The sequence below is a fragment of the Corvus cornix genome, chromosome Z (genome assembly GCF_000738735.6).
Source record: "Corvus cornix cornix isolate S_Up_H32 chromosome Z, ASM73873v5, whole genome shotgun sequence".
Taxonomy (NCBI): domain Eukaryota; kingdom Metazoa; phylum Chordata; class Aves; order Passeriformes; family Corvidae; genus Corvus; species Corvus cornix.
In genome coordinates this window covers 16353227-16377902 of record NC_046357.1, presented here as the reverse complement: position 1 = coordinate 16377902, position 24676 = coordinate 16353227, and the positions used below count along the sequence as shown (strand labels likewise).

Here is a 24676-nt window from a genome sequence, read left to right as displayed (position 1 = left end):
GAGGGAGAAGGCTCCGTCTTAGGTGCTGGAACCGATGAAGTAGCTGCAACAAGTTAAAAAGAGGCATTCAGATTAAAATTCCAGCAGACTTGACATCCCATCACGGATGCAGGAACACAGTACATTCTCCCCTTGGTCTAAAAAAATCTTACCATTAAGAATTGGTAACCATATCAAGCAATTTGGCTATGAAGGAAAATTCAAACATAACTGAACTACCATTTTTTCCCTTTAAGCTCTCTACTTAAGACAGATTTACAATTATCACTGCTACACATGTAGTAAACTACAGTCTTCTGCACTTCATGTGCCACTGGGTTTCTAATTTACAAGTCATTTTAAAATTCCTTGCTTTTGGTTCAGTAAACACAAATCATTTGTGCCTTTTCAAGGCACTGTAAAAATCCAGTTATACCTACAGCTCTGTTTCTTCATTCCAACCTACACAGCACTGTTGGAGATTTCAACTGAGATTGTTGGAGTACAAGGGTACATAACAATTTATCAGTTTGACATATTCAGTCAAAAGTGTACTGCAGTAGAATAAAAGAAGCTACAATGGCAGGACACACTTGAGCACAGCATTAAGCATTTCTTATGGCTAAGGAGTTGTCAAATATTGACTCACTTTACTTAGATAATAAAGAATGTTAGGTTTAATCTCATACTTTTTAGGCTACACAGATTAAAACTTGTTTATAAGATCACTATATTGTAATAAGACACTTAAAAATTATACTGTCCAGCATGATTCCCAGCTGTTTCACTTATCTCTTCTACTACAAAAAATAACAAAGAATTAGAGACACTCACTCACCAATAAAACTCAGGAAGGAGTTGAACCCTGCCTTCTGCAGGGCCATTTTACCACACCACACCAGGGACCACTACCCAGTGGATCATCACTAACTTGTAATGTATGTGAAGACATTTTTAGATTGGTCACCAAACAAAAATCAAATACTCACTTTGAAGTTATACATTAGAGTTTGTTCACTTTATTGATTTGATTTCCTAGCTACATGACCCAAGTCAGGTTGTGGGGTTGCAATGCAAACAGGACTCAAGAGGTCTTGGCCTTGACAAAACGTCTGGCCTCTTACAAAAAGGAAATCCAAGTGACAAACGTAATTATGAAGGCAGCAACTAAATCACCGAGTAACTCCTGGTAAAACTCATATAAAAACCGGAGTTTAAAACTCTTAATATATTAAGAGCAGGATTCCCATCTTGAAGTAAAAGTAGATGTCCTCAACACAAGGGACAGAATCATCATCTTAAGATCCCTTACAAGACGCCTGAATGCAATGTGCAAGAAAAAGAAAACATGGAGACCAGTAGCATGGTCAGAAGTAAAACATGTCAGTCGTACTTTGAATTATGGGTTTAGGAAGCTCAAGATCTGGATATTAAAGGAGAAGAACAGCAAAGATGAGAGATGAACAACTAAGAACATTATAGCACATGCAGAAGGGAAAAAGTATTTTCAAAAGTTAAGACAAATTCAAAATCATTTGGATGCATGTAATAGATGCAATGGAAGAAGGAAAACAGAAATGCTCTCAAAGGAGAGCTGGCATAAGAAAAGAGACTAGTAAAGCCATTACAGAATACAAAAGTATTAGAATTCTCAGATCTTTGTTTTCTAAAGCAAAAGGACAGGTTCTGCCGTGAATTTCATAAACTGTTTATTAATTCTGTACTTGACACTACGAAAACACTTTGTGTCTTTGTATATGTCAATCTTTTAAATGGTAATTCTCAGAGCATAAACAACTCCTGCTCCTTTAAATTCAACTTGGCACTAACAAAACACATCCCACTAATGGCCCACCTGACGACATGTTTAAGAGAAGGTTAGACCTAAAATTGGGGCGTTGGAATTCCAAAAGATAGTAATTCACACTGCTGTCCTTGAAAACGTCCACAGAGAAGCACAAAGATCAGAAGAGTGAACATTATACTTTAATTATTTTAACTCCAAGTAGAGAGCTGCAGGGGTGTTACAGGCTACATTAGAAATAGGCCAAGATGAAGAAACTAACACTTATACCAGAGTCAGTACTGAGGTATTGTTTCCAAGGTATCGGGAGAAAACTCAGCAGAGGGAACACGTTTCTCACCTTTATTCCCCACAGGCTTCTAACAGGGCAGAGATAGAAGTAGACCTAGTGAGAGGTGCATTCAAAGAATGTGACTTTGTTTCATTACAGTTAAATGCTATTTGCAGCTTCCCAACTCAGAACTGGAAGTACTGCTAAGAAATTTCATAGTTGTTTTTAATTTTGTATTTTTATTTTGTATTAAATAATTTCTTGCAGGTAAATTCAAAAGGAAAACCAGCAGGTCTAATTCTAAGGCTATTTAGGTTTGTAGATTTTAGGTTTGTAGAGAGCTGCCTTCATATTTCAAGTGTACTCAAGAAGCAAGCAGTATTTAATGCAAGCACAAATAAAGTCAAACGGGTCAGCCATAAATTAGTCATGGAGAACAATATAAAACCTTAAACCCAATGTCACTGCTATGCTTGTGTGCACAGCAAGTAGCAAGGAACGATCAGAAAGTCCTGTGCTCAACCAAGCTTTGAAAACTTACTGTCAAGTGTTGCCTGGGTTCTAACACCACTGTGCCCATTCTGTAAACAAAGAAGAAATTAATTAATAAACCATCTCAGAAGTATATTAAATGTTCAAACTGAATCACACATCGAACATGCTTCATGCAAAATTCTGTATTCATACTAAATTGAACAACAAGGCAGAAAATTAAATTTTTACTGCCTTTATAAAAACCACATCATAAAGTTGTCTCAAGTGCAAGGTGTCCTGAACATAGAGAATCCCATACACTGCCCATAATACACCCATCAGCAGCAGACCTTCCCATGTACTGTATATAACATAAACTTCAGGCTCACACCAATATGAAATAAAGAATTGCATTAACATATAGGAAATGGTTGTGCTTTTGATCTAATGTAACTCACAATTTTAACTATCCAAGTTACACAGAGACGCCAATTTTTTTCCATTGAAAGATAAGACTTGAGAAGCACCAGTTGTTTTTTGGATAACGCTGGAGTACAGAAGTGGATAGTCTATGCTTGATCCTCACCAGTACATACGAGCTAGTGCAGAAGACAAGTGTGACTGAGCCAACACATAACAAAGGCCAGAAGCAAATAAACTTACAAACTCTCACAAGTTCCTAAAACATTTAATAAACTCAGTTCTCTTAAAACAAACCTACATTCCATATACAAAGAGAGCAGGTGTGTTTGAATCTCTCAAGAGATTCTCTGTCCTATATTAGACTTCTTCCATGCTTATTAAAATAACACATGAAACTAATTCCCACTGGTGTTAAAATACAAAAGAAAAGTAATGCTGGAGGGGCCAAAAAAAGTTTGGAATCCATTTGCTAGGTGCCATATAAATTTAATAAATAATATACCTTTCTACAGAAACTGTTAATTTATGGCAAAATACCATAATTAGTATTTATATACAGAGACAGTTCCTTTTTTAAAAGCTTAACTTCAGGGAAGGAAATTTGAGAAGAATTTTAAGTGTTACTAAGAAAAAAGGTCAAAAGACAATTTAAGATGTCAAAACCCAAAAAATCAGAGACTCTTACATCCCAAATATAGTATTGCCAAAAACTACTACACGCTAGGAAAAATGAAAACAAGTAACAGGGCGGGCTTGGGAATCAAAAATACCACTGGGCATGCTTGGTCAAAGCATTAACGTATCAGAGGAATACAAGCCTAACACAGGTAAGAATATTCCCCCTTTTCAAGCTCCTGTTTCTCTAATGAACTCACCGCAACTGCAAGAGGGGTTGGTTCAGACGGAGCCATGGAGCTTTGGTACGCTATCCTGCTATGCACAGAAGTCTGGTCATAGGAGGAAGTTGTTACTGGGCTAGTGCTCTGGGATGAGCAGGTCAGACTGGAAGAGCTGATGGCAGAGGTTGTGTAGGTGGAGTCCTGTACTGTATTGGATATTGGCAAAGAGGTATTCAAAGGATCACTGGAAAAAAGAATTATTTATCATCTTGGTAAGTATTTCAAATACCTTCATGAAAATATCAGCTCCTGTATAGTTATCTTGAACTACCTTAAACATGCAAAAAAATCTACACTATTTATATTAGAAAATATAAGAACGTAAAAAAAAATCATAATATTGCTTTGGTCCCCACAAATCACTGCTTCAAAACATCAGCTGCACTAAGCACCACTCACCTTCCTCGTTCCAGCCCAGCCTCGACAAGAATTTACACACAAGCAGTTTTCAGTCATGTTATTTCTACCTTTTCCAAGGATAATTAATGATCATAATGTTTCTTTTTTAAACAAGCAGAATTGATAAAAGTCTGATATATGATGAGTAACCACAATAGGATTCTTTTTACAACAGAATCCTAATGTTACAGAATGAACTATGCAAAGAGCTAAAAAATACTTTAAAACATGCAGTAATGTTTTATTTTCCAGATAGTTTAAATGCAATGTATAAAACTAAAATTAATGTGAAAGTGTATTTTCATTAATATTTCTGAATTAACTTCAGGAAGCTTTTTACTGATGCCGATTTTTCAATGAAAAAGGAATTAAAAATGGTTTACTGGTACACTGGCACTTCACATTGGCTATTTTAGCATTTCAGTAAGAGCTTCTGCATACAGACAGCCTAGCTTCTCATTTTCTCATCCTGTAGGAGCATCAGGTCTGTAATCTGGTGCCAATCTACTAATATATGGTACAGAGGTCAACTCTGCTGGATTAGATGCAGAAAAATGTGGGTTGTGAGGAACAAACCCCCAAAAAACTTGAAAAGCAGGGCAATTCAACATGAGAAGGAAATCCTATAAAGGATAGCTTATTATAAGGTTATTTATACTCATGTCATCTCCAGCTTCACATTTACCCATCCAGGGAGATTTTGACTACCATTGGAGAAGAAATTCATCATTTAAGATACAACGCACAGAAAACAAGTCATCATATTTTTCCCTCCCATTACATTGTAACCGTGTCTTGATGTCTTTGGCACAAACTTGACCCCCTTCAAGAACACCTGAGAATGCAGGAGGGCAACTCACACATACTTTACAGATTTTGAATATAAGCTATTGTTGGTCGCCTGGCTGGTATTCTCACTGCTTGAAGTTGATCCAAACTCTGGGAGTGTAGGCTCTGATCCAAACTCAAGAGCTCCAAACTGAACATTTAACCCTGTCACATCTGCTGATCCAGGCATCTCCACTGCAGAGGCAGGAATCTTAAAGGAAGAAAAAAAGCTGTAATTTCTTTGCATGCATCTCCAACCTGCAATTAATCCACTGATTCTGCCCTAATCTGGAGCTGAAGGAGTAAGACATACTGTTCTACCATACCAAAGTATCATCTGTGTACAACCCTCCCACCTCCACTAATATTCATATTGTGGCTACTAAGTCAATCTAAAAAACACTCAGCAACAGCCATTTTCCATACAGAGCAACCAGGCAGCTGCTTTCAAAAGATATCACCACAGTATTTTGGACCTAGTAACTATCCAGCTTAGTATTTCCTGCTTTATAAATAAGAAATATACCAAGCTCTTTGCTCTCCTTATCCCTAGCAATTTATATAAAATATATACTGAATAGAATCATAGAAATAATTTAGGTTGGACAAGAACATTAAGATCAAGTCCAGCTATTAAAGCCAGCACTACCAAGTCCTAAACCATGTCCCTAAGCACCACGTCTTCACATCTTTTAAACAGTTCCAGGGATGGTAACTCCACCACTTACCGGGGCAGCCTGCTCCAATGACTGACAACCCCCTCAGTGATGACATTTTTCCTAATATCCAGTCTAAACCCTCCCTAGTGCAACTTGAGGCTGTTTCCTCTTGTCTTGTCACTTGTTACCTGGGAGAAAAGACTGATCTCCACCTGACTACACCCTCGTTTCTAGAGGGTGATCAGGTTTCCCCTGAGCCTCCTTTTCTCCAGGCTGAGCCCCTGCAGCTCCCTCAGCTGCTCCTCAGACCTGTGCTCCAGAGCCTTGCCCAGCTCTGCCCCCTTCGCTGGACATGCTCCAGCCCCTCAACATCTTCTTGTGTGAGGCACCCAGAACTGGACACAGGATTTGAGGTGCAGCCTCACCAGTGCCCAGTACAGGGGGACAGTCACTGCTCTGGTCCTGCTGGCCACACCACTGCTGACGCAGGTTTTTGTGGTTTTTACTTTTACTAAGGACAAGCCGCCATTCAATTACCCACCTTGGATGCTGGAGTTATCCTCCGTTTTGGTGGTTTTATCTGTTTCTGTTGGGTTTGATGAACAGTCACTGCCTGGTTATCCATAGAGATAGTGGGGAGCTGTAATATTTTGCTAACAGCTGTAGAGGTGTCTACTGGTGATGGCTCTCGAAGTTTTACCTGGGAGGAGGACGACTCCAGCCCAGGAGGAGGAACAGGAACCACCTGCATTTGTTGTTGCTGTCGCTGGGTCAGCTGGCTCAGAACTGGAGATGGGTCAGGCTGGGATTTAAAGTCTGGTCAGTGTTGGGAAAAAGAAATATCAAAATTAAAGCACTGAACTCTGCTCTTCACAGTTCTACTCTTTATGGAAGAATCTGGGTGACGCTTAACAGTTACAATTCTATAGCATTTGCAAGTCTTTTCAGACATCAGAGCAATTTCACATTCATCATTTACCGCTTTAACAGTAATAAGGACAACAGTTGATACACTTTCTACTTTAAATAAACAGCTGTGGCCAAGCATTATTTATTTTTTTCCAAAAGTATGAGAACAAACCTATCTACACAGTCACAATATTATCACACACAAGTCCTCAGAAACTGTTTTGCATTATTTTAATCAAACACTTCAAGTTTCACTGCAGTTAACTGTGCAATAAAATGTGATTATTTCCAAGGGGTAAAGAGGTATTATGATTTAGGATTCCCTACCCTGCCCTGCAAAGAAGAAGATGTAAAAAAAAAAAAAAAAAAAAAAAAAAAAAAAAAAAAAAAGAAAAGAAAATCTTCTACTATTTCATAATAGCTGAGAGTCAAAGAGATGCTGGACATGAACAGGTTTTTTCCCAAGTCTTCTCTTTCATAGTTTTCAGATGCTAAAAGCCATGAAGTGACCTAAAGCACTGGTCAACCACTATAGAGATCTACAGCATTTTCAGTGTGAAGGGTTTTTTATTCAGTTCATGAAGTCCATTAGAAAGCATTAAAATGTACACAAACTTTTTTTTTTTTAGAATTTCTGTATGTCAAAGATAGTAATTGCTACCAATGGCTGCTTATCTACACATAAGCATATATACATACACATGAGAGATACAAGAGCTATCCTCTTCACAGTGAGGATACTGCTAGGATCAACACTGCAGAAACCAAGTTTCTGTCATTTTCACTGTTGCTACTAATTTTACTCAATTACATGAAAAATTCATACAATTATAAATATACAAAACAAATAACCTGAATCATTCGCAGCACACTAGAGGAAGAACACTGAGGCGTTATGCGCATTATGAAGAAATTACATAGTACTCATTCAAAATTCATGTAATGAGTAAAGAGAAAATTTGTGGAAAAAAAACCAAAACCAAAATACAGTACACAACTTTACACTCAGCTAAAAGCAGCATAGCTACAATGAAAATAAGTCTTTCCCCACATTTGTTGAAAAACAGTCACCAACAAAGTTCCATGTAAATATTCAAGCACACTAAATCAAAGATGTCATTACATGGAAAGCTCAATAACTCTAAAGATGTAATAACATTTATGGATAGGCTTAAGCTTAACAAAACTTAGTTTATGATATATATACTTGTGATGTCTATTACCAGCAAATAAATGTCACATTTAGAATGATTGTAACTAATTGTATTACTAGGATTACATTGTTTAGAAAGTCTTTCATTAAAGTAATTTTAAACTATCATTGGCACTAAGAAATCTTACCAGCTAATAGAGAGAGAAAGAGAAAAGAAGCTGTGTCAAAGCACTTACCAAACTGACTGAGGACTGAGGACTGAGTAATAGGTGGTTTTAGATCCCAGGATGACGCAGCAGCTGTGCTAGTGGTGCTATTGGTTTGTTGAGAGGTAAACTGACCCAATCCTGGTGATTTCAATTGGTCCAAGATTTGGGAACCAGTAGAGTTTGCCAATTTAGAAGATCTGAGCTCTCCAAAGCCAGAACAAAGAACTGCCGACTACCAAAAAAGAAGAAGAGGGGAAGGAGCAGAGTTAATTTTTTAAGTAATAATTGAACATAATCATAGGGTCAATGTCTACAAGCTGCTATCTGGCAGCAACTAAAATCTATTCAAGACCTAGCTTACTAACAAATGACCAGTAAAAACTTCCACCACTGGAATACCAATAATACTAACTTAATTGAACCCATGCATCTCAAAATATCATAGATTTACTAATAGTTGGACCAATTTTTAGAGAATAAACACCTCATCTCACACCCTCAAAACTGACTCAGGAACAGGCATGCTTCCACAAGAAGTAGTCAAGAATGTGCTTGGAAATAACACATTCGGTTTTCTGGCCTAGAACTCTTAACTATAAACAAATTATTTTATCGTACATGAGCAAGCAATTAGCACATCTGCTCTAATAAAAAATTACTTCATGTAAACGCAGAAATAACTAATCAGCAAAATGAAAAAAAGTAATTTTTGGGGGGTGGTGGGATGAGGGGGGAGTGTGAAAGGAAGGAATGATATTTTTTATTTTCAACTTTTTTAACAAATACCAAAACACCTCATGAAATGACTGGCACTGGAAAAGTTGTTTACCCTGAAATATTTACTCATGAACAACACTTGGGAAACATAATATTTAGAAAGCTTAAGATAGTTTTACCAGACTTTGAGGAGAATAAGAGTTTACAGCACTGGAGTTGCCTGTTCCTGATGCCATCTGGGCGCTGTGCTGAGAATTTGTGAACACTAATGCTTGGCCGAAGGTCTGCTGCTGGGGAGCCTCAAATGAGTTGCCTTCTGTCTCTTGGGTAGATGTCACTGGCTTTTGAAGCAGTGTCACCAAATCAATGCTGTAAGACAAAGTGAAATTTGGCTGGAATGAACACAGTGATTAAACTGTACTGACACTGTGGCAAGCACTAACAATACTAAAGCTGCCATTCCAGCAACAGAATTACTACTGATTAACAGTCTTTTCAAACGTTTTTTGTCTATCATACAAAAGAGATAGAAAAGAATTTTTTGCCAGCAAGAAACAAACACAAAAAACCCATCCCAATTTGAGTGGATTAACTAAAACATTTTCTAACATAATTTGAGGGACATCCACTAGAAGAACAGAATAAAAAACATATGAATATACTACCTTTAAGAAAGAAAGGAGTGTAACCTATAGACCACCCGACACCATGCCTCATGCAAATCACATCCATATTATGTGGAAAATTTTGCTGCAGTACAGCAGAATCAGGATGTTTGGTACCATTAGCCTATTTAGTTTTTAGATTTCATGTTATCCAACTACCGAAGTATTCATTGCTAAACTTCGGTGTTCTCTCCATGAACATGGGCTAATGAAGGCAGCTGATTCCACAACATCACCAGCAAGGCATTGGAAGACAAAGGCAAGCAAAGGAAGGACAGCAACTGACATTTTTGGTTCTTGACCTTAACCCTCTATCATCAGTAAAGGCTTGTAGCTGAGATGTTTACCAGGAAATTCACCTTTTTGCCAATGCAAGCTTTCATTTATCGTATTTGTCAAAGCACTACATTCTGAACACTTTCTGCATCTACAAAGGCAGGCTTTCCATTTTCTGGACACTAAAGCCAGAGCTTCCTTTTTTCAACAGTAAAAATCTTTTCTTCCCAGCTACTTTTCTTCCTTCCTGTGAGCAGTCCTGATGCAGAAGATGTATTACGCTCACCTGTTTGGTAAGTTTGTCTCCACTTTCACAGTAGAAAATATGTAAGTCAGGAATTCACAGAAACAACAATTTGCAAGCAAGGCTTTTTCCATTTTGAGATGAGTTTGACCAATCTCTGACAGAGTTTTTATTCAATATTTTATGCATGGCAAGCTAACATTGCTTAATCAAGGAGCAGGTTTTTAAAGCATAGAGAAAACATGGAAGAAGAGCTTACCTTTGCCCAGGAGTCACATGATTCTCTGCTGGAACAGAAGATGCAGTGAAGACTTTTGTTTCAGAAAGCTGAAAAAGAGATGGGGGAAGAATTTTAATCCCACACATGCTCACACTTCCCTCTTGCAACAACTGCAGAAATTGCATTTTGGCCATGCACTTTCAAGATAAAAGTAAAGTCAAACTACCATTACAAACAGCTACTCTGAAGCTCTGCTTAAAAAGACGAAAACATGTAGTCAAACTTCAGTAAAATCATCTCCACAGAATCAAGTACCTATTTAATTAGAGGGTTGGGTTAGGAAATTTGACCTACTGAAAACACGCACCAGTATAGAACAGTATACCAAAGTAACTACATCAGTTTGGGAAACAGTTTAACTGAAATACACCAGCAGAAAGCAATTAATGTGTCAGTGTGCAGACAATTTATGACACTATAGAGCAACTCCGATAAATCTTGTTGCACAAGGGTAACACATTGGACTGCTCCCACCCATTTCAGGTATCCTTGCATGTGACATTTCAGCTCCCACCACCAGCAGAGGCAGGTAAGTACAGGTAAATACAGGTAAATACAGTGAACCAGCACGCATGGCTCTTTCTTGGCAGCTCTGTTAGGAGTGGAAATAAAGACTTTAACTGAGTGCTCTGAGAGCAGAGTTCAAAGACAGTAATAAAATGAGAGCCATGCTGACACTCATGTAACAAGTCAGACCACCCACAGAGGAAAGCTGCACTTTTTTCACCATGCTGTTACAATACAGAGAGATACTGCACAGGCACCTGGGACTTGCACAGGCAACCAGAGGAGCTGGTTGGGTCTTCAGGGGAAAAGAAGGGGTTGGTTTTCTGTTGTTGGATTTTTTTAATAGTTTTTCTTGTTTAAAAAGTAATAGTTGAACAGCTACAACTTCCTAGGGCTAATTTGTTTCTACTGACATGAGTACTTGCAAACCAGAATAGGTCTTAAGCCAGCACAGGTTAGGTTTAGCAAGACAGAGATATGCAAGTACAACATTAATATTTTAAACTTAATTTTCACAAAATCACCCTTACTTCCTTTGGTTTAGCCTTGTCTTTGACTGAAGAGTAACTGACCTATTCAAACACACACACAAAGAATACCTTCAGAACATGCCATTTGATACAGCTTTTCTAGGAAATGATGCATTTTTAATTGCATACATTGCTAGCAGCCCAGTTCAAAGGACATCACGGACACGAGCCGATTTCATCTGCCATCCCACAGGCAGGTCTACTGAGAACATGTGTACCCCTGAACATGGACATCTGATAGGGATTCTCCTGTGAAACACTGTTGATTTAAGAAGGGCACAGAAGAGATGTCTGGGAGCAAGTCACCACTCAGAGGCAAAGTAAAGATATTTCATATACTCTCCCAGCACCCTCTTACAAGCAGCACATGAGGCCTTGAAGAAATTGGTACTACCACAGTTCCTCCCTCCATTTCTTGCCCTTCCCTTGCTGCCCAACACAATACACTTTAATCCCTCATTTCTGGATCACCTGTCCTGAGATTGATGCTGACAGCCCACAGCTCTATGTACTGACCAAAACAAAGAAAGAACATTCCACTTAAGTACATTTCAGTTAAAAAGGCTGTTCCTCTATTGTTCAGCCCTTTCCCCATTGTGTGTTTTAGTTTAGAGCAATGTTCTACTGTACTTTCTGGGGTGTTACAATATTCCCGCATTACATGGCACAAAGTCAGCTAATGGCACAAGCAGCACTCTATGGTCTGCAATCCCTTGGTTAAATATTAAATTCTTTGTAATGTCAATAGCTTCTTACATTCACATAACCCAGGAAAAGACTAACCATGGCTAAAACACTGATGAATCCCAAAAATTAAGCTAATTAAGGAGGATGTTTGTGACAATGCAAAAACATGCTTGATGTGTGAGAGAGTAAATGTTCTCTACAGATGAACCAGCATGCAAACAAAAGTCTCCAGCTACCAGCTCAGCTACACTGAGGTTTACACTACATCCTGTGGCAAACTCACTGCCACAAGGTCCAATCAAGCACTTAATTCAGGACTCTGCAGAGATTACAGCATTCGTCAAAACACGTGTTTTGTGCTGCAGCTGCTGCAAAGTTTTATTACACAGATGTATTTAGTATTTCTTAGAAGCAGTATTTTCAGCTCCTAACCAAGCCATTTAGCTCGCTGCACACTACACTCACAAATCTTTCACTGAGGCTCTGGTATTTTCCCAGAACTGAATGAATGGTTGTGAGGCATTTGCCGGTGCTGGCCTCACAGCAGTATGTCTTCCATCTGCAGTGAAATGCCCGTGCTTTCCAGCTCCTGTTCCTATAATAAAATCATTCTCCAATCACCAAACAGACAACACACTTGACAACTAGCTACCAGCTCCTAAAGGAATACAGGAATGTTGAGGAGAAGAGGAAAATATACTCCAGCATCCTTGAAGAAATTCAACATCAACAAATCAGAAATTAAAAAAAGCTTATTACTGTTTTGGTATGATGTAGCAAAGGTAAAAAAATTAGAACAAGTTCTCATGCTGCTTCCTGGTAAAGAAACCATTTCCACCAAAACACACTTTCTCTTTTTTTTTTTTTCCTTCCTTTTTTTTTTTAAGAAGTGTTGCTGCTGTTTCAAATAAACTAGTACTACTAACACTACAGAAAATGTTTGCCATTACCCACTTTCTGGCAATTTGTATTTATTCTATTTCCCTCCTTTGGATAGTTTCTGTAGTTAAACTTTACATTCTTTAGCCAGGAGAGCATGACCACAATTTTAAGAGCAAAATCCAAAGCCACCTACAGTACCTCAATATTTGCCTAGTCCTTCATTGTTCATGCCCTGAATATCCCTTAAACAAAATACAACCTCCTATTTTCACCACAAGCAGTTTCCATTCTATTTAATAGCAGGTAGACAACCTATTATACTTGCTCAATACTCACTACAAAAGATAAGAACCAGACAGGACTATTAGGTCACAAAGACCTAATTCTTCTCAGGTCAAACAACATTAAACTTCACTCATTTGCTCATAACTTTTATCTGACTAGAGAACACCACATTTAAACAGAAATATTCTTCAGAGAAACACCTGGTCTTTCCCTGCAGACAGGAAATATATCAGCTTCCTTGATTCTTTTAATCAACAGTCATGCCCCTAGAACTGTTTGTTATACACTTAAATGCATGGATCCATTTTCCAGACAGAGGTTCATACTACACCTCTGCTAGACTAAAACCAGAATCCATCATATGCTCCTAAAGTAATCCTTTTCAGATTCCCTAAACTAAAATCTCCCTTCTTAATGACCTCTTTGATCAGTCATTTTCAGCTATTATACACAATTTTTCATCTGTAAAAGCAATGAGAAATTGGATTTGGTCCTTAAGAATCAAGTTCAGAAGCATCCACATACAGAAATAACTCAAGAATGATTAAGAGATGGGGAAGAGTGCCAACAGGCAAAAAGACTACAATAGGAACTTCTAGATAGAGCATCAGCTCATGCTGAGCTGTTCTTTTTCCATCATCCCCTACAATCCTGAGAACGTTTCAGTTGCTGCTTTCCAGAAACCAGGCCCTTGTTCTTAAGGTGTGTCTGTGTTCCTATAAAACAAATGGATATTTGGCTATATGAAAGCATTTTTCACTGGGACAGCTCAAACGTTGCAGAGGTCCAAATCTCTCTGCATGACTGGCTTACTTTTAAATGCTATTCCAATACCTTTTGGATTTCACAAACATTTTATTAAGCAATTGTTTTAGTTTTACTTCCAAATCATTGATAGAGTCACTAGATGGCATCTGGCCCAGGACTGGGGCGCACTCCTACAAAAGCCCACATTCAGTAAGGGTCCTTCTGTAACAGATTTATTTGCCAAAATTTGCAAGGCGGATTTCAATGCACTAATGTGTTTGGTGATAGAATACAATTATTTTTAGAACAAATGATATAATATATTTTCCTTTTTTTTTTTTTTTTTTTGTTGCCTGTTTTGGGCTAATGTATCTGCATCTTGGCATTTTATTCACTCTTTCTGAATATTAGCAGACAAACAACTTTCTCCTAGGTTACAGGGATTTTTCCAGGATCCAAAATGAATAAAAATTAACAATGGCTAGAGATTTCAAAATTCATTTGCAAATTATTCAGCTCTAGTAACTAATTAGAACAAATTCCATCCCTAGTCAGCATTGCTCAGCACCTCTCCCATACTACAAATGTTGTATAGTACCAGCATCAAACATGGGTGAGAACAGCCCATAAATTTCCACCACCCCTAGCCCTTAGTCCACCTCTAGCACATACTGAAGAAACTGAGGACAGGTTTAAAATGTCCACTTTTGATGACATTAACTGATACAGAAAACCTAGGAATTTAAGAGTTTCTTTCAATTATCTCGAAAGATACACCCCCGTCACCAGGTAAGGATGGAGTTTTCGTATCAGTTACATGACATTTTCACACATTTCCAGGAATAACACTGACATGCCACCCTGCAGGGGGAAGCAAGAGGGATGATTTCTGAGACAATCTCTCACTCTTCTGAAAATAAACTTGAAATAATGGGTGTTACTTCAAATACTTAGTTTTTGAAAACAACACAGACTGAAGAGAGTAAATAATCAATTGGTATATCCAACAAGTTGCACTTACATCTTCATTCCAGTCTTCTGCTGTCCATTCTTCTATTGAGTTTTTCCATGCTCCTATCATAATTGGGGGAAAGAAAGAAAACAGGTTCAAGTTAAAGGCACAACACTGTGTTTCAATCTTTCTGCTTTAAGAGCAATCCTGTTTTCATTATCAGTGGAAAACAAAGCAAGGAGATGGAGGTTGGACATATACTTGGAAACAAGGGTGTAAGCTCAAGGAAACTGGTCTGCAAAATTAAAATTTTGGGAGGGAAACACTACCACTCCTCCATTCCCCTGCCATTAATTTCTGGTTTCAGCAATTTCTTAGCCACTGTGGTACCAGACTTAATTCGCATGAATGCACATCTGCACCCAGCAATTAATACCAAACATTGGAAGAACTTCCTCCTGTGGGCCCAACAACGGTGAGAGGCTACTCAACCCTGCCACAGGATCCCCTAGTTTCATGCACAAATGCATACAGAACAAAACATAACCACAGCACCTGCTCTGATATCCACAATCCTACTTTCAACACATTCAATTTCAAGACCCAAGCCTGTGGGGACTACTTTCCAACCTGTTATCTCACGCTTCAGAGTAGAACAACTCCAACTCCTTCCCCTGAGAGAGCAATTTATCTTATAAATAATTCTTACAATGGTAGCAGGACAGTCTTTAAATTTCCATTGTAGCTAAAAAACACTTCCTGTAACTTGTGGCAGAGTTGATTTGGAAAACACTGGAGCATGCAGAAATAGGAAAACTACAGAAAACAATCCTATGGATGCAAAAACCTGACCCCTTCTATTGGAAACTGCAGGTAGAGACATGCAAGAGCAATAAAAGGACTTAAGGCCTTGACCACCAGCAGAAGTACAGGGGAGGTTATCCCAACAACAACCAGAGCCTTTGTGTAAACTATGCAACCACGAGCAAAGAGAACACCAGCACCAAAGGTAGTGCCACCAGCACCGTGGATCAAGTACAAAAACAAAAGGACCACTGCTTCAACCACCTCCTTTCACTTAACCAGGAACTGTCTGAGATGCATTAATACAGAAATAAGCCCCCCAAAGACAGCATCAAAGCCACCTGGTGTAATGCTAGCACTGCATTGGTGCTTCCTCTCGTACCCCGTGACACCGCAGCAGGTTTTGGCAGAGGAGGGTTGAGCGGCGCCAGTTCAGTCAGGCAAACGGGCCAACCATGAAGGTTACACACAGTGCAGGAAAGAGTGGAGGCTTATACCTTGGAATCCAAAATTATTTGGCAGGTCCTGAGCAAGGTAACATCCACCCTGCGTTGGCTCTGTGGAGCAATACAGAGTTGCCTGAAACATCTCATTGCTCACATTTTAGCAAACAGCCCCTAGCCAGGGCTGATGTTTTTACAAATAACCATACCCTGTAGCAAAACTACTACAATGCCTCAAATTTCTAGAGTAATCCACACATTTCTACAGAAATTTTGAAAAGGAGGAAAAGTCCTTTTAGAGGAAGAGTTGATTTTCTTTTCCTTCCCCTGACCAGCACAGAACCCCTCCCCCCAGTATTTCTTCTTTGAAGAAGAAATACAAGTATTTGCCCTGCTTGTATTTATCTCTCATAAGCCAGTGCCAGGGTCTGTCTCTAGAAGACAAGCCTTTAGAACACTAAAACAGAGCTTGGAGTCTGATAAAATAAACTCTAAAAGAGCTCAGATACATCAAGCCAAACACTCAAGTATTTTCCACCACCATTGGGACCAAACCTGTTTGGAATAATATTTGTGATGTTTTCCTGAATTCAATTTAAACAATTATCTCTTGTTCCTTCTCATAAAACTAATTCTAAGAGTTTATTCTTTTAAATACTGTGTACAACCCTTCACCCTTTTATTAGCTTACCCAAGCTGCCAAGTTAACTAGTGTCATTTACTAACACTCTTCCTTCCCAGCTCAATCCTTCCAGTCTAAGTTATTTCAGTACTCTTCTCTGCACTTCTCAAATCCATTTTGAATGTCTTCCTCCTATTGATGGGATTTCTAAGTCAGATCTTGCAACAGGCGCATCAATTTCTTTTTAGTCCAAAATCCACCTTGGCATTACTGCAACTCATGCATCCTCTTCCCAATCTTTCCCCCAAGCTTTGCAAAGCATCACAATTCAAGAGTTCTCTGTTTTCCATCAAAATAATGCTTTGTGTTTTCAAGGATCCTTGTCATATCTGCTTCAACCTAGATGGTTATTTTTGACTCTTTCCTGTTTCTCTTTGTAACAAGTTCAGTTTTAGAAAGTTATCAAGACAATAAAAATACACTTCTTGATTAGTCTTCAGCTATTTTCCTCGAATTCCCATCTCTTCCTGTCACACTACTTAATTTTTTACCCTTTCTTTGAATAACCATTGATATTAGCCCCAAAATAAATTTAACTCGGTCTATGTCAAACTTATGTACTAATTCTTTCCTTCTGGATTACATTTGCATTCTAGAAAGATTTGAAGGTTTCCTTAAAATGTTGCTTCTGACTTTTACCGCAGATATTAAAAAAAAAAAAACAAACAAAACACAAAAACCCCACAAAAACAAAAACCCAAACACCAACTTCCTTGTACCTTCCAAAGAACACAACTGTCCCTCTTGAAAGTTATCCTATAATTTATTTTTTATTTCTTGTCATTCTTCAGTTTCAGAGTAATTTAAGGCTGTTCATAACTAAGATAACAAAGGAAGTTTTTCAGTGAAACTTATGAAACTCTATCAAAGTAGAGATGTGAGTAAATTACCAGAACACAAGGCCATTTCTAAAACCAACTTTGAGAAGTGAGAACCTCCAATAAAATTCGTGTATAACAACTGCTGTAATTTGTGCTCATTTTCTCCCACTGCCCTGTACATTACAAAAAATGTAAGAGAGGAATCATGCTGCTCAAGTTTATTCCCTTTTGGAGGAGGATTGGTCATTTGGTTTCTACTTATCTGTCCCTTCTCTTTGCCTTTCAGCTGTACATTTTTTCTATATAAATTAGGATGCAGGAAAACTGATGCTGTATTATTTGGAATACAAGTAGACTTAAACATTATGAACTATTAAAGACCTGGCCTTCAGTTCAACCAACAACACTAAATTTAACGTCCGAAGAACCAGCTAGCTTTTCTACTGCGTTACACAACACTGAACCTAGAAATACTATTCAAGTTACCATGAGTCCTCTTGCATCTGCAAGAATTCAGGGCATGAGGTTCTAGGGCACTTTCAGAGTACACACAACAGAAACTACATTTTGGAAACAAATACTGTATTTATTTTCAATGAAAATATTCATTTCCCCAGCACTGGCTAAAGGAAGAAATATTTAGTAAGTAACTCGGAACATCACGAAGAGTTTATATTTATATGATGTCTTCAGACAATATTTTGATAAGCAAATATCTCTTATTTGTCTAGGCAGTTACCCAGTTATTTCCTCTTTAATGTAACTGCAGATGAAAGACACTAGTTTTCCAAGTAGCTAGCATGAGCTAATATTGTTTACTTTCTTTTTAGATGAAATAAGAAGTGGGACTGGGTAATGAGGAATAAAGAGAGGGATTTCCTTCCTGTCCTTCCTGCATAAACTCTTACCAGACATCTATAAAGCCCACTGCAAGCTTTATAGCTTTCCATACACATAGAGCTCCCACATTAAAAATTTTAGTTTACTCCACATTGGGAACTTAACTGGGTCAGTTGGTTTGTAACTAACAAAATAGCACTGTAAATTTAGGTGGAAAAACCTGCAAATTAGTGTTTGGGATTAACAAGTCAAATCATGCTCAACTTTGTGCCACCTACTTCCAGCCCCGTACCTTGTGTGTCACTTTTTCCCCCTACCACTGCTTCTGTGTTTCTTCCCAGCAGTTTCTTCTGCTTTAAAATTACTACCCCAGCTGCAGCTTCCTCTAAAAACCCTCAAGACCCTTTCCATCACAAGGCTGAAAGTGCTACCCACTTGGACAAAACTAACAATTCAATTTTAAAGCTTGTTCTGTCTGAAGTGATTCCTTTTGGACCAGGGACTTCTTTCAGACATTCCTAGAGCTTGTCTAAAGAAGCAACACCATAAAATAAATCATTCTTTAGAGAGACATTTTTGTTTTGTCACTTATGGTGCCTTTTTCATTTGAAAGTAAATTAAGATTAGCAACAAAAAGGTACTTAACACCGAAAAAAACCCATTCACACTTACCTAGTTTACTTTAAATTTCCGACAACCAAGTATTTTGCAGGAACTCCCCATAATGACACTCATGCCTTCTCACACCTTCTCCACACAATGCTTCCCAAATTTCCATGCATGCCTTAGGCTGTGTTACTGAAATCCAGTGTGGTTGTCCGTGACATGCGCACAGCAAAAATGAGCTTGGCATCCAAACAGAAATTCCAGATACCAAAACTGAATTTCCACCACTCTGTCAGCAGCACACCCCTTATGGTGACACATTCATACTATTAGAGGGATCTGTTTACCCACACCAAGCTACCCTTACTCCTGTGCAGAATTCCTCCATTACTGAACACTGAGGAGATGCCTACAAGGACAGAGGCTGCTGTAACAGAGACACATGGAGGTTATTCTGAGTTAGCAGGGAGGGTCTCAGAACACTTGGGTTCATTTCAGAAGTGGAGCACAAGTCGTATGTAAGCCACAACCCTACAGCTTCAATCAGTAGTAACAAACCAGTGATTCTCTACCTCTGACCCAGTTTCCTTGTAGCTTTCTTGCAGATCTTTCTTAATGTAGTTAACCTTACAGCTTCCACAATACTTGTGATAACATACACTGCCCCAACAACAACATAAGAATCCCCAGAGGAATTTTCAAGACATTAGGTATCTTCCTTATTTGAAAAACTAATGTGAGTGAAAACAAAAGGTGCATTTCTGTTTGTGCTACAGCACCAAGTAATTTAAAAAGTAATTCCTTAGAAAGATACCATATTTGGCAAGAATGCTCCCATTAACAACCACCAATACACTCAAAGCCACTCTTCCACACTGGATCACAAGGCATTCGGAGTGACAGGCCAGCTGCTTAATAAGCCTCCCTAAACTCTGAGCCTGTTGTTGTCTTCTCTTGTTAAGCAGAAAACGGCTTGTTCAGAAAGCTGCCTCTCAAGTGGCTCACAGCAGAGCTCAACAGAGCACACTCTGCCCTTCAGGATCAGCTTCCACACTTGACACACGAGCTGATGAAAAAATCACCTGAGTAGGTTTCACCAATGAAGAGATCAGAAGAGTTACCCATTGCTGCAGTTAAAAGAAATTCACTCAGTGGTTCCCAAGTTAGGACAAAAATATACATGACTTTCTCCATTCTAACACAAGGCTTCCTTTGCATTCATCTCCCATCACAGAACACAGGAAGCAGCAAGGTATCCTATTTTTCCCATCACAGATAAGCAGGCTGCTCTCCTCATTTCTGAATCACCATGAGACCACTGGTGCCAAATGGTTCCTTTCTAAACTACGTCAGTCTCTTGCCTTTAGCTGGAAGTGTGTACTTCTCACTTGAGACTTCATACAGAAACACACAGCTGCCTTGATCTTCAGACAAGTCAATGGCTTTCTGGCTTCCATTCCAGTGCCTACTTGTGCTTTAGTTAATAATTTTTCTCTTCAAAAATGTCAGATCTTGGAACTCTCCTCCATCCCAGAGACTCACATCTTTCCACTTCTGCATTGTGCAGGTGGGGCTTCCAAAGCCATCCCAGTGTCACTGAATGAATTCATACTTGCAAACCTTTTCTTTTCCTTTTCTTCTTAGATATTCACACCCCATTGCCTAAGGTTTGTGGACCAATCCATTCTATGAGGACTTACGCTCCTTAACTACATTAAGTGAGATCTTAAGCAGTATTAAGTTATCTAAACAGTTCTGTACATACAAGGTTCTTCCAGTGACTCTTCAAATTCCTTTGTCTCTCAAGGGTTTGTTAGCACTGTAATAAAAGAATTGCAAAATGCCTCCCGTCATTCTCATTAGAGAGACACTCAGGCTCTGCACATCAGCAGCAGTTAAACATCAACTAATACCTGTGTCACAAGAGACGTATACAAATTTTCAGAAGTTAACTGAACACTATCAGAACAGTTATTTTAACTGCAATTCGCTACAGGTCTTCATTCCAATCCTTCCACTTCTTGAAGCATCTTACCAGTTCCATCATCTGCATCATTCTGACCAGTCTCCCAAATCTCTGACTTTGTCCCAAAGCCATCAGTGGCAGAAGACTCCGTATAGTCTGCAGGATTAAATGTCCTAGAGTTTTGAAAGTTAAGAAATGGAAGAGAACACATGGGTCATTCATGAGCACAAGTGTCATAATTTTTAGCTGAAGTTGTACTAGATTTAACATCTTGATTTCCACATAATTTATCTTGATAGCTTTTAGTTTCAAAAAAAAATTTCTTCTGCAAGCAGACAGAGATAAAAAAAGGGAGAAAAGAGAAGAAGAGATAGAAGTGAAGAGACTGGTAAATAAAATTCCTGTAGAGAAACTGAACCAAATCAATTCCTGAAAAACCAGTTAACAGCATCCCTGCTCCTCCCAGTGTTATAGAGCATTAGTTTATACACACAATGATAAGACTCTCTCAACTGTTAAGTTTTTCAGCAGGTGGCTGACTGATAAGTAACCAGTATCATGTCCTTTCAGAGCACCACACCTGCACAAGAGTCAGAACACCAGTAAGGTTATTCCAAAGTGCTCTGCTGACTGGTTTTATAGGGTTTTTTTTGTTTTTATTGGCTTTGCAATGCCAAAATACAGAGATGCAGCTAAAAGGTAAAAAAGCATTATTGAAGGAAAACCTCTTTCCAGTTCATCATCTGCAAGTATGAACAAGAAGAATTACTAAAGAAGTAGAACAAGCCTCCAGTTCATCATGACATCATTAATGTTGCATGAAGTGTCATAAAGGCAGACACTGAGTGAAAGTAGTGGAGGCTACATTCCTATAAAGCAAGTTATTCCAACAAAATTGAGAGCAAACTTTTAAGCTGCTGAGTAACTTCTTCTGAATCTGTTTTAAGGTCCATGTGAGTCCAAACAGCTAAAGCATGAAACCTCAATAACAGAACAAAGTTTAGAATCGTCACTTTCAAGTTTCATATAGAAATTGCATGCTCTACATTACACTGAAATAAATCTGGTTTTAAATTGACCTAAGACTATATGCACCACACAACTTTCAGCCTCCAAGGCACTATGTGGCTGCTACTGATCGCAGGTATGGTTCTCCAAGTTTGAGATACTAACACTGAGTAGACATACATTAGGTTTCCACAGGTATGCCTATATAGATACACTGGTTTAAGACAAAAATGTTCCAATCATCATCTAAGAGATCTTTCAATTTTTGCATCCATATTGGTTTATCAAACATACAGTAATATCCATATATACAGTGGCAACATTGTCAATTAATATTGCCACTGAGTTTGATCCTTGCCAAAATCTCTGCTCTTCATGTTTCTTACCCCATGCCTTGGGCTGAAAACCTCCCCGCTCCTCTCCCTCTGCCACGTCCAAACCCTAGGAGAGAAAACACCATTTAACAGCAACAGCAGAGGAGCCACCAGTCACTCGTCTGTCACATTAAAGAATGCCACAGTTGAACAACAAAACGACCATAGTTGAAGTTAAATATCATTCACTTCCCAAATTCCCACACAGAATTTGCTTCCCTAACACACGCAAATAAACCATGGTTAACCTAAGACCGCGCATTTCAGTAGGACCTGCAATTATTCGCCAGCTTTTCTGTGTCTGACGAAGTAGCTCCAAATGCTATTAAGAGAACTCACCTAAACACTCATCCCCAAAGACTGCTATTGCCAAATTACTAGACACAGTTGAGGATTTTGTCCCTACTGTCTCATTCTTGCCTAAGATGCTCTAGAAGCCCAGCCTCTCCAAGCATCCTGATCTCTTAAGCAATTCTGTCACTCCTTATCTGTGAGAAAAAAGTTGAAATACTCCATTTGCTTCCTTCTCTGCTTCAGACCACCTGTCTACCCTCCTGTGCTTTTGTCAACCTCTGACCACACATTCCTTCTGCGCCCCCCCCTTAATCACACAGGAAAATTACCCAATTCAAATTACTTAACTTCCTTGTTATCATCCACCAGAATATTCATTTCTCTTTTAACAAAAACAAGTATTTGTTTTCTCCAATTTTAAATACAAGTCTCAGTTTATGAGCTTCTTAATACAATGAATGGTGTAATTTTTGCACATTGCATATTGTCAACAAGGCATGAAAATTTTTGCATTATTCAAGAATAAACAAAGCAAATGTCTACAAAAAGTGTTACCAACTATTTCTTATATGTGATATATTTCTGCATAGATTTCCTTCCCCCCCTTTTTAGGGGTTTTATGTAAGGCTTTTCCAGTTTGTTCAGGATTTTTTGAGAAAGGCTAAGAATATTACTTTGTATTACAAGAAAAGGAGGTCAAGAGCCTCACTCAGAGAACAAAACAATGTTTATTTTAATGACAAAATTATGTGGTAACTATAAGTCACCAAGCAACTGCAAGTTTACCTGAGCACACAAAAATTATAATCCTAAATCGCCAATACACTGGTGTCCATAGATCAGAATTACCTATGACAGGCTGTTCAAAGTCGCATCAGAATTACTCCTTACTTTCCTTACTACCTAAACTGAACAAGAGCAGTAGCTCCCAGGACATGGTAACACCAGTTTATCAAGGTTCTACTTTAATGACGTTCTGTTTCCTGCTCTCACCACTCGTTCTTTCCCTTACCCCAATTCACTGTCCAAGTATTAAAAGACATTTCTGGACCAACTTTTTCAAGACTTTTTAGAAGCATCAAACTAGAGGAAGATTTTCTGTTCAGCAACACAGCATTTTGTTGGGACAAAAACATAGAATAGCTTAAGTCTGATACTGACCAACTCTGTTACCACTACATTATTTTGCTCTCTTTTCACAACTGGCTGGAGAGAAGGCAGAGAGAGGTTAGGAAAGAAGCAACAACTGCTGCAACCTGGCATTCAACATCCTTCTTCACCGAGCCCATGTGCTCTTTGCCATAAAAAACAGTGCCCCAAACCCTGCTGTACCCAACTGCCTCCAACTTGGCCACTGAATCTTGCTGCTCAACCTACCTACTCTACTGCTATCCTCTATAGAAGTCAGAGCACTCTGGATTATCTTTTTGTCCAAGTTTTTTTAAGCGTAGAACCAGCTACACAAGTTTACCTGGGGATATGGTAGGGGCCATCATGTAATAAAATTACTTTCTACCACTATCAATACAGCATTAAAGACCATTTACAGAAATTGTACAGAAACAAGATCAACAATTTTCTGACAGCCTGAGGTACAAGTCCAATTGGGAGCTGTGAAACACACAAACAGTCAACCAGAAATAGTATTGAGTGAGACAGACATCAGGTACAGAGATAACTGAAATAGCTGTCATGAAAGAAGAAATGGATTTTAGAAGAGGAGGTAAGTCACCCCAGTATCTCAAGTGCAAAAGCCTGAAAGAACAACCTTAGCATACTGTCTTGGGGTGACTTTATGTGAATCTCCTATCACCTACTCTATGCCCATACATGAATCCTGTACCTTTCTGTGCCTTTAAAACTGAGTCCAAGGGAAAGAAGAAAAAAAAAAAAAATAGGCAGGTAAACTTTTCAAAGCAGTTTTGCGTCCAAGGACACAGAGATTGCTGCTGCTGCAGAGTGGAGGCAAGCACCTTCCTGCTTTTCCCAGCTCTTGGCCCCTTTTCTTGGAAGAGAGAGACAAGGAGTTAAACTCCTTTGCTTCCCTGGGACTTCGGTT

General features: G+C 38.7%; 1 protein-coding gene across 1 annotated transcript in view; it reads right to left on the bottom strand.

Moving 5' to 3' along the window:
• Window positions 1–24676, bottom strand: part of UBAP2 (ubiquitin associated protein 2) — a 64606-nt gene that overhangs the window by 20354 nt on the left and 19576 nt on the right. Inside the window, 12 exon segments of the mRNA XM_039566986.1 lie at window positions 9–43; window positions 2596–2635; window positions 3827–4034; window positions 5116–5288; window positions 6278–6552; window positions 8035–8239; window positions 8904–9093; window positions 10169–10236; window positions 14849–14901; window positions 16081–16140; window positions 21011–21114; window positions 22336–22390. Coding sequence (XP_039422920.1) covers window positions 9–43; window positions 2596–2635; window positions 3827–4034; window positions 5116–5288; window positions 6278–6552; window positions 8035–8239; window positions 8904–9093; window positions 10169–10236; window positions 14849–14901; window positions 16081–16140; window positions 21011–21114; window positions 22336–22390 — 1466 coding nt within the window.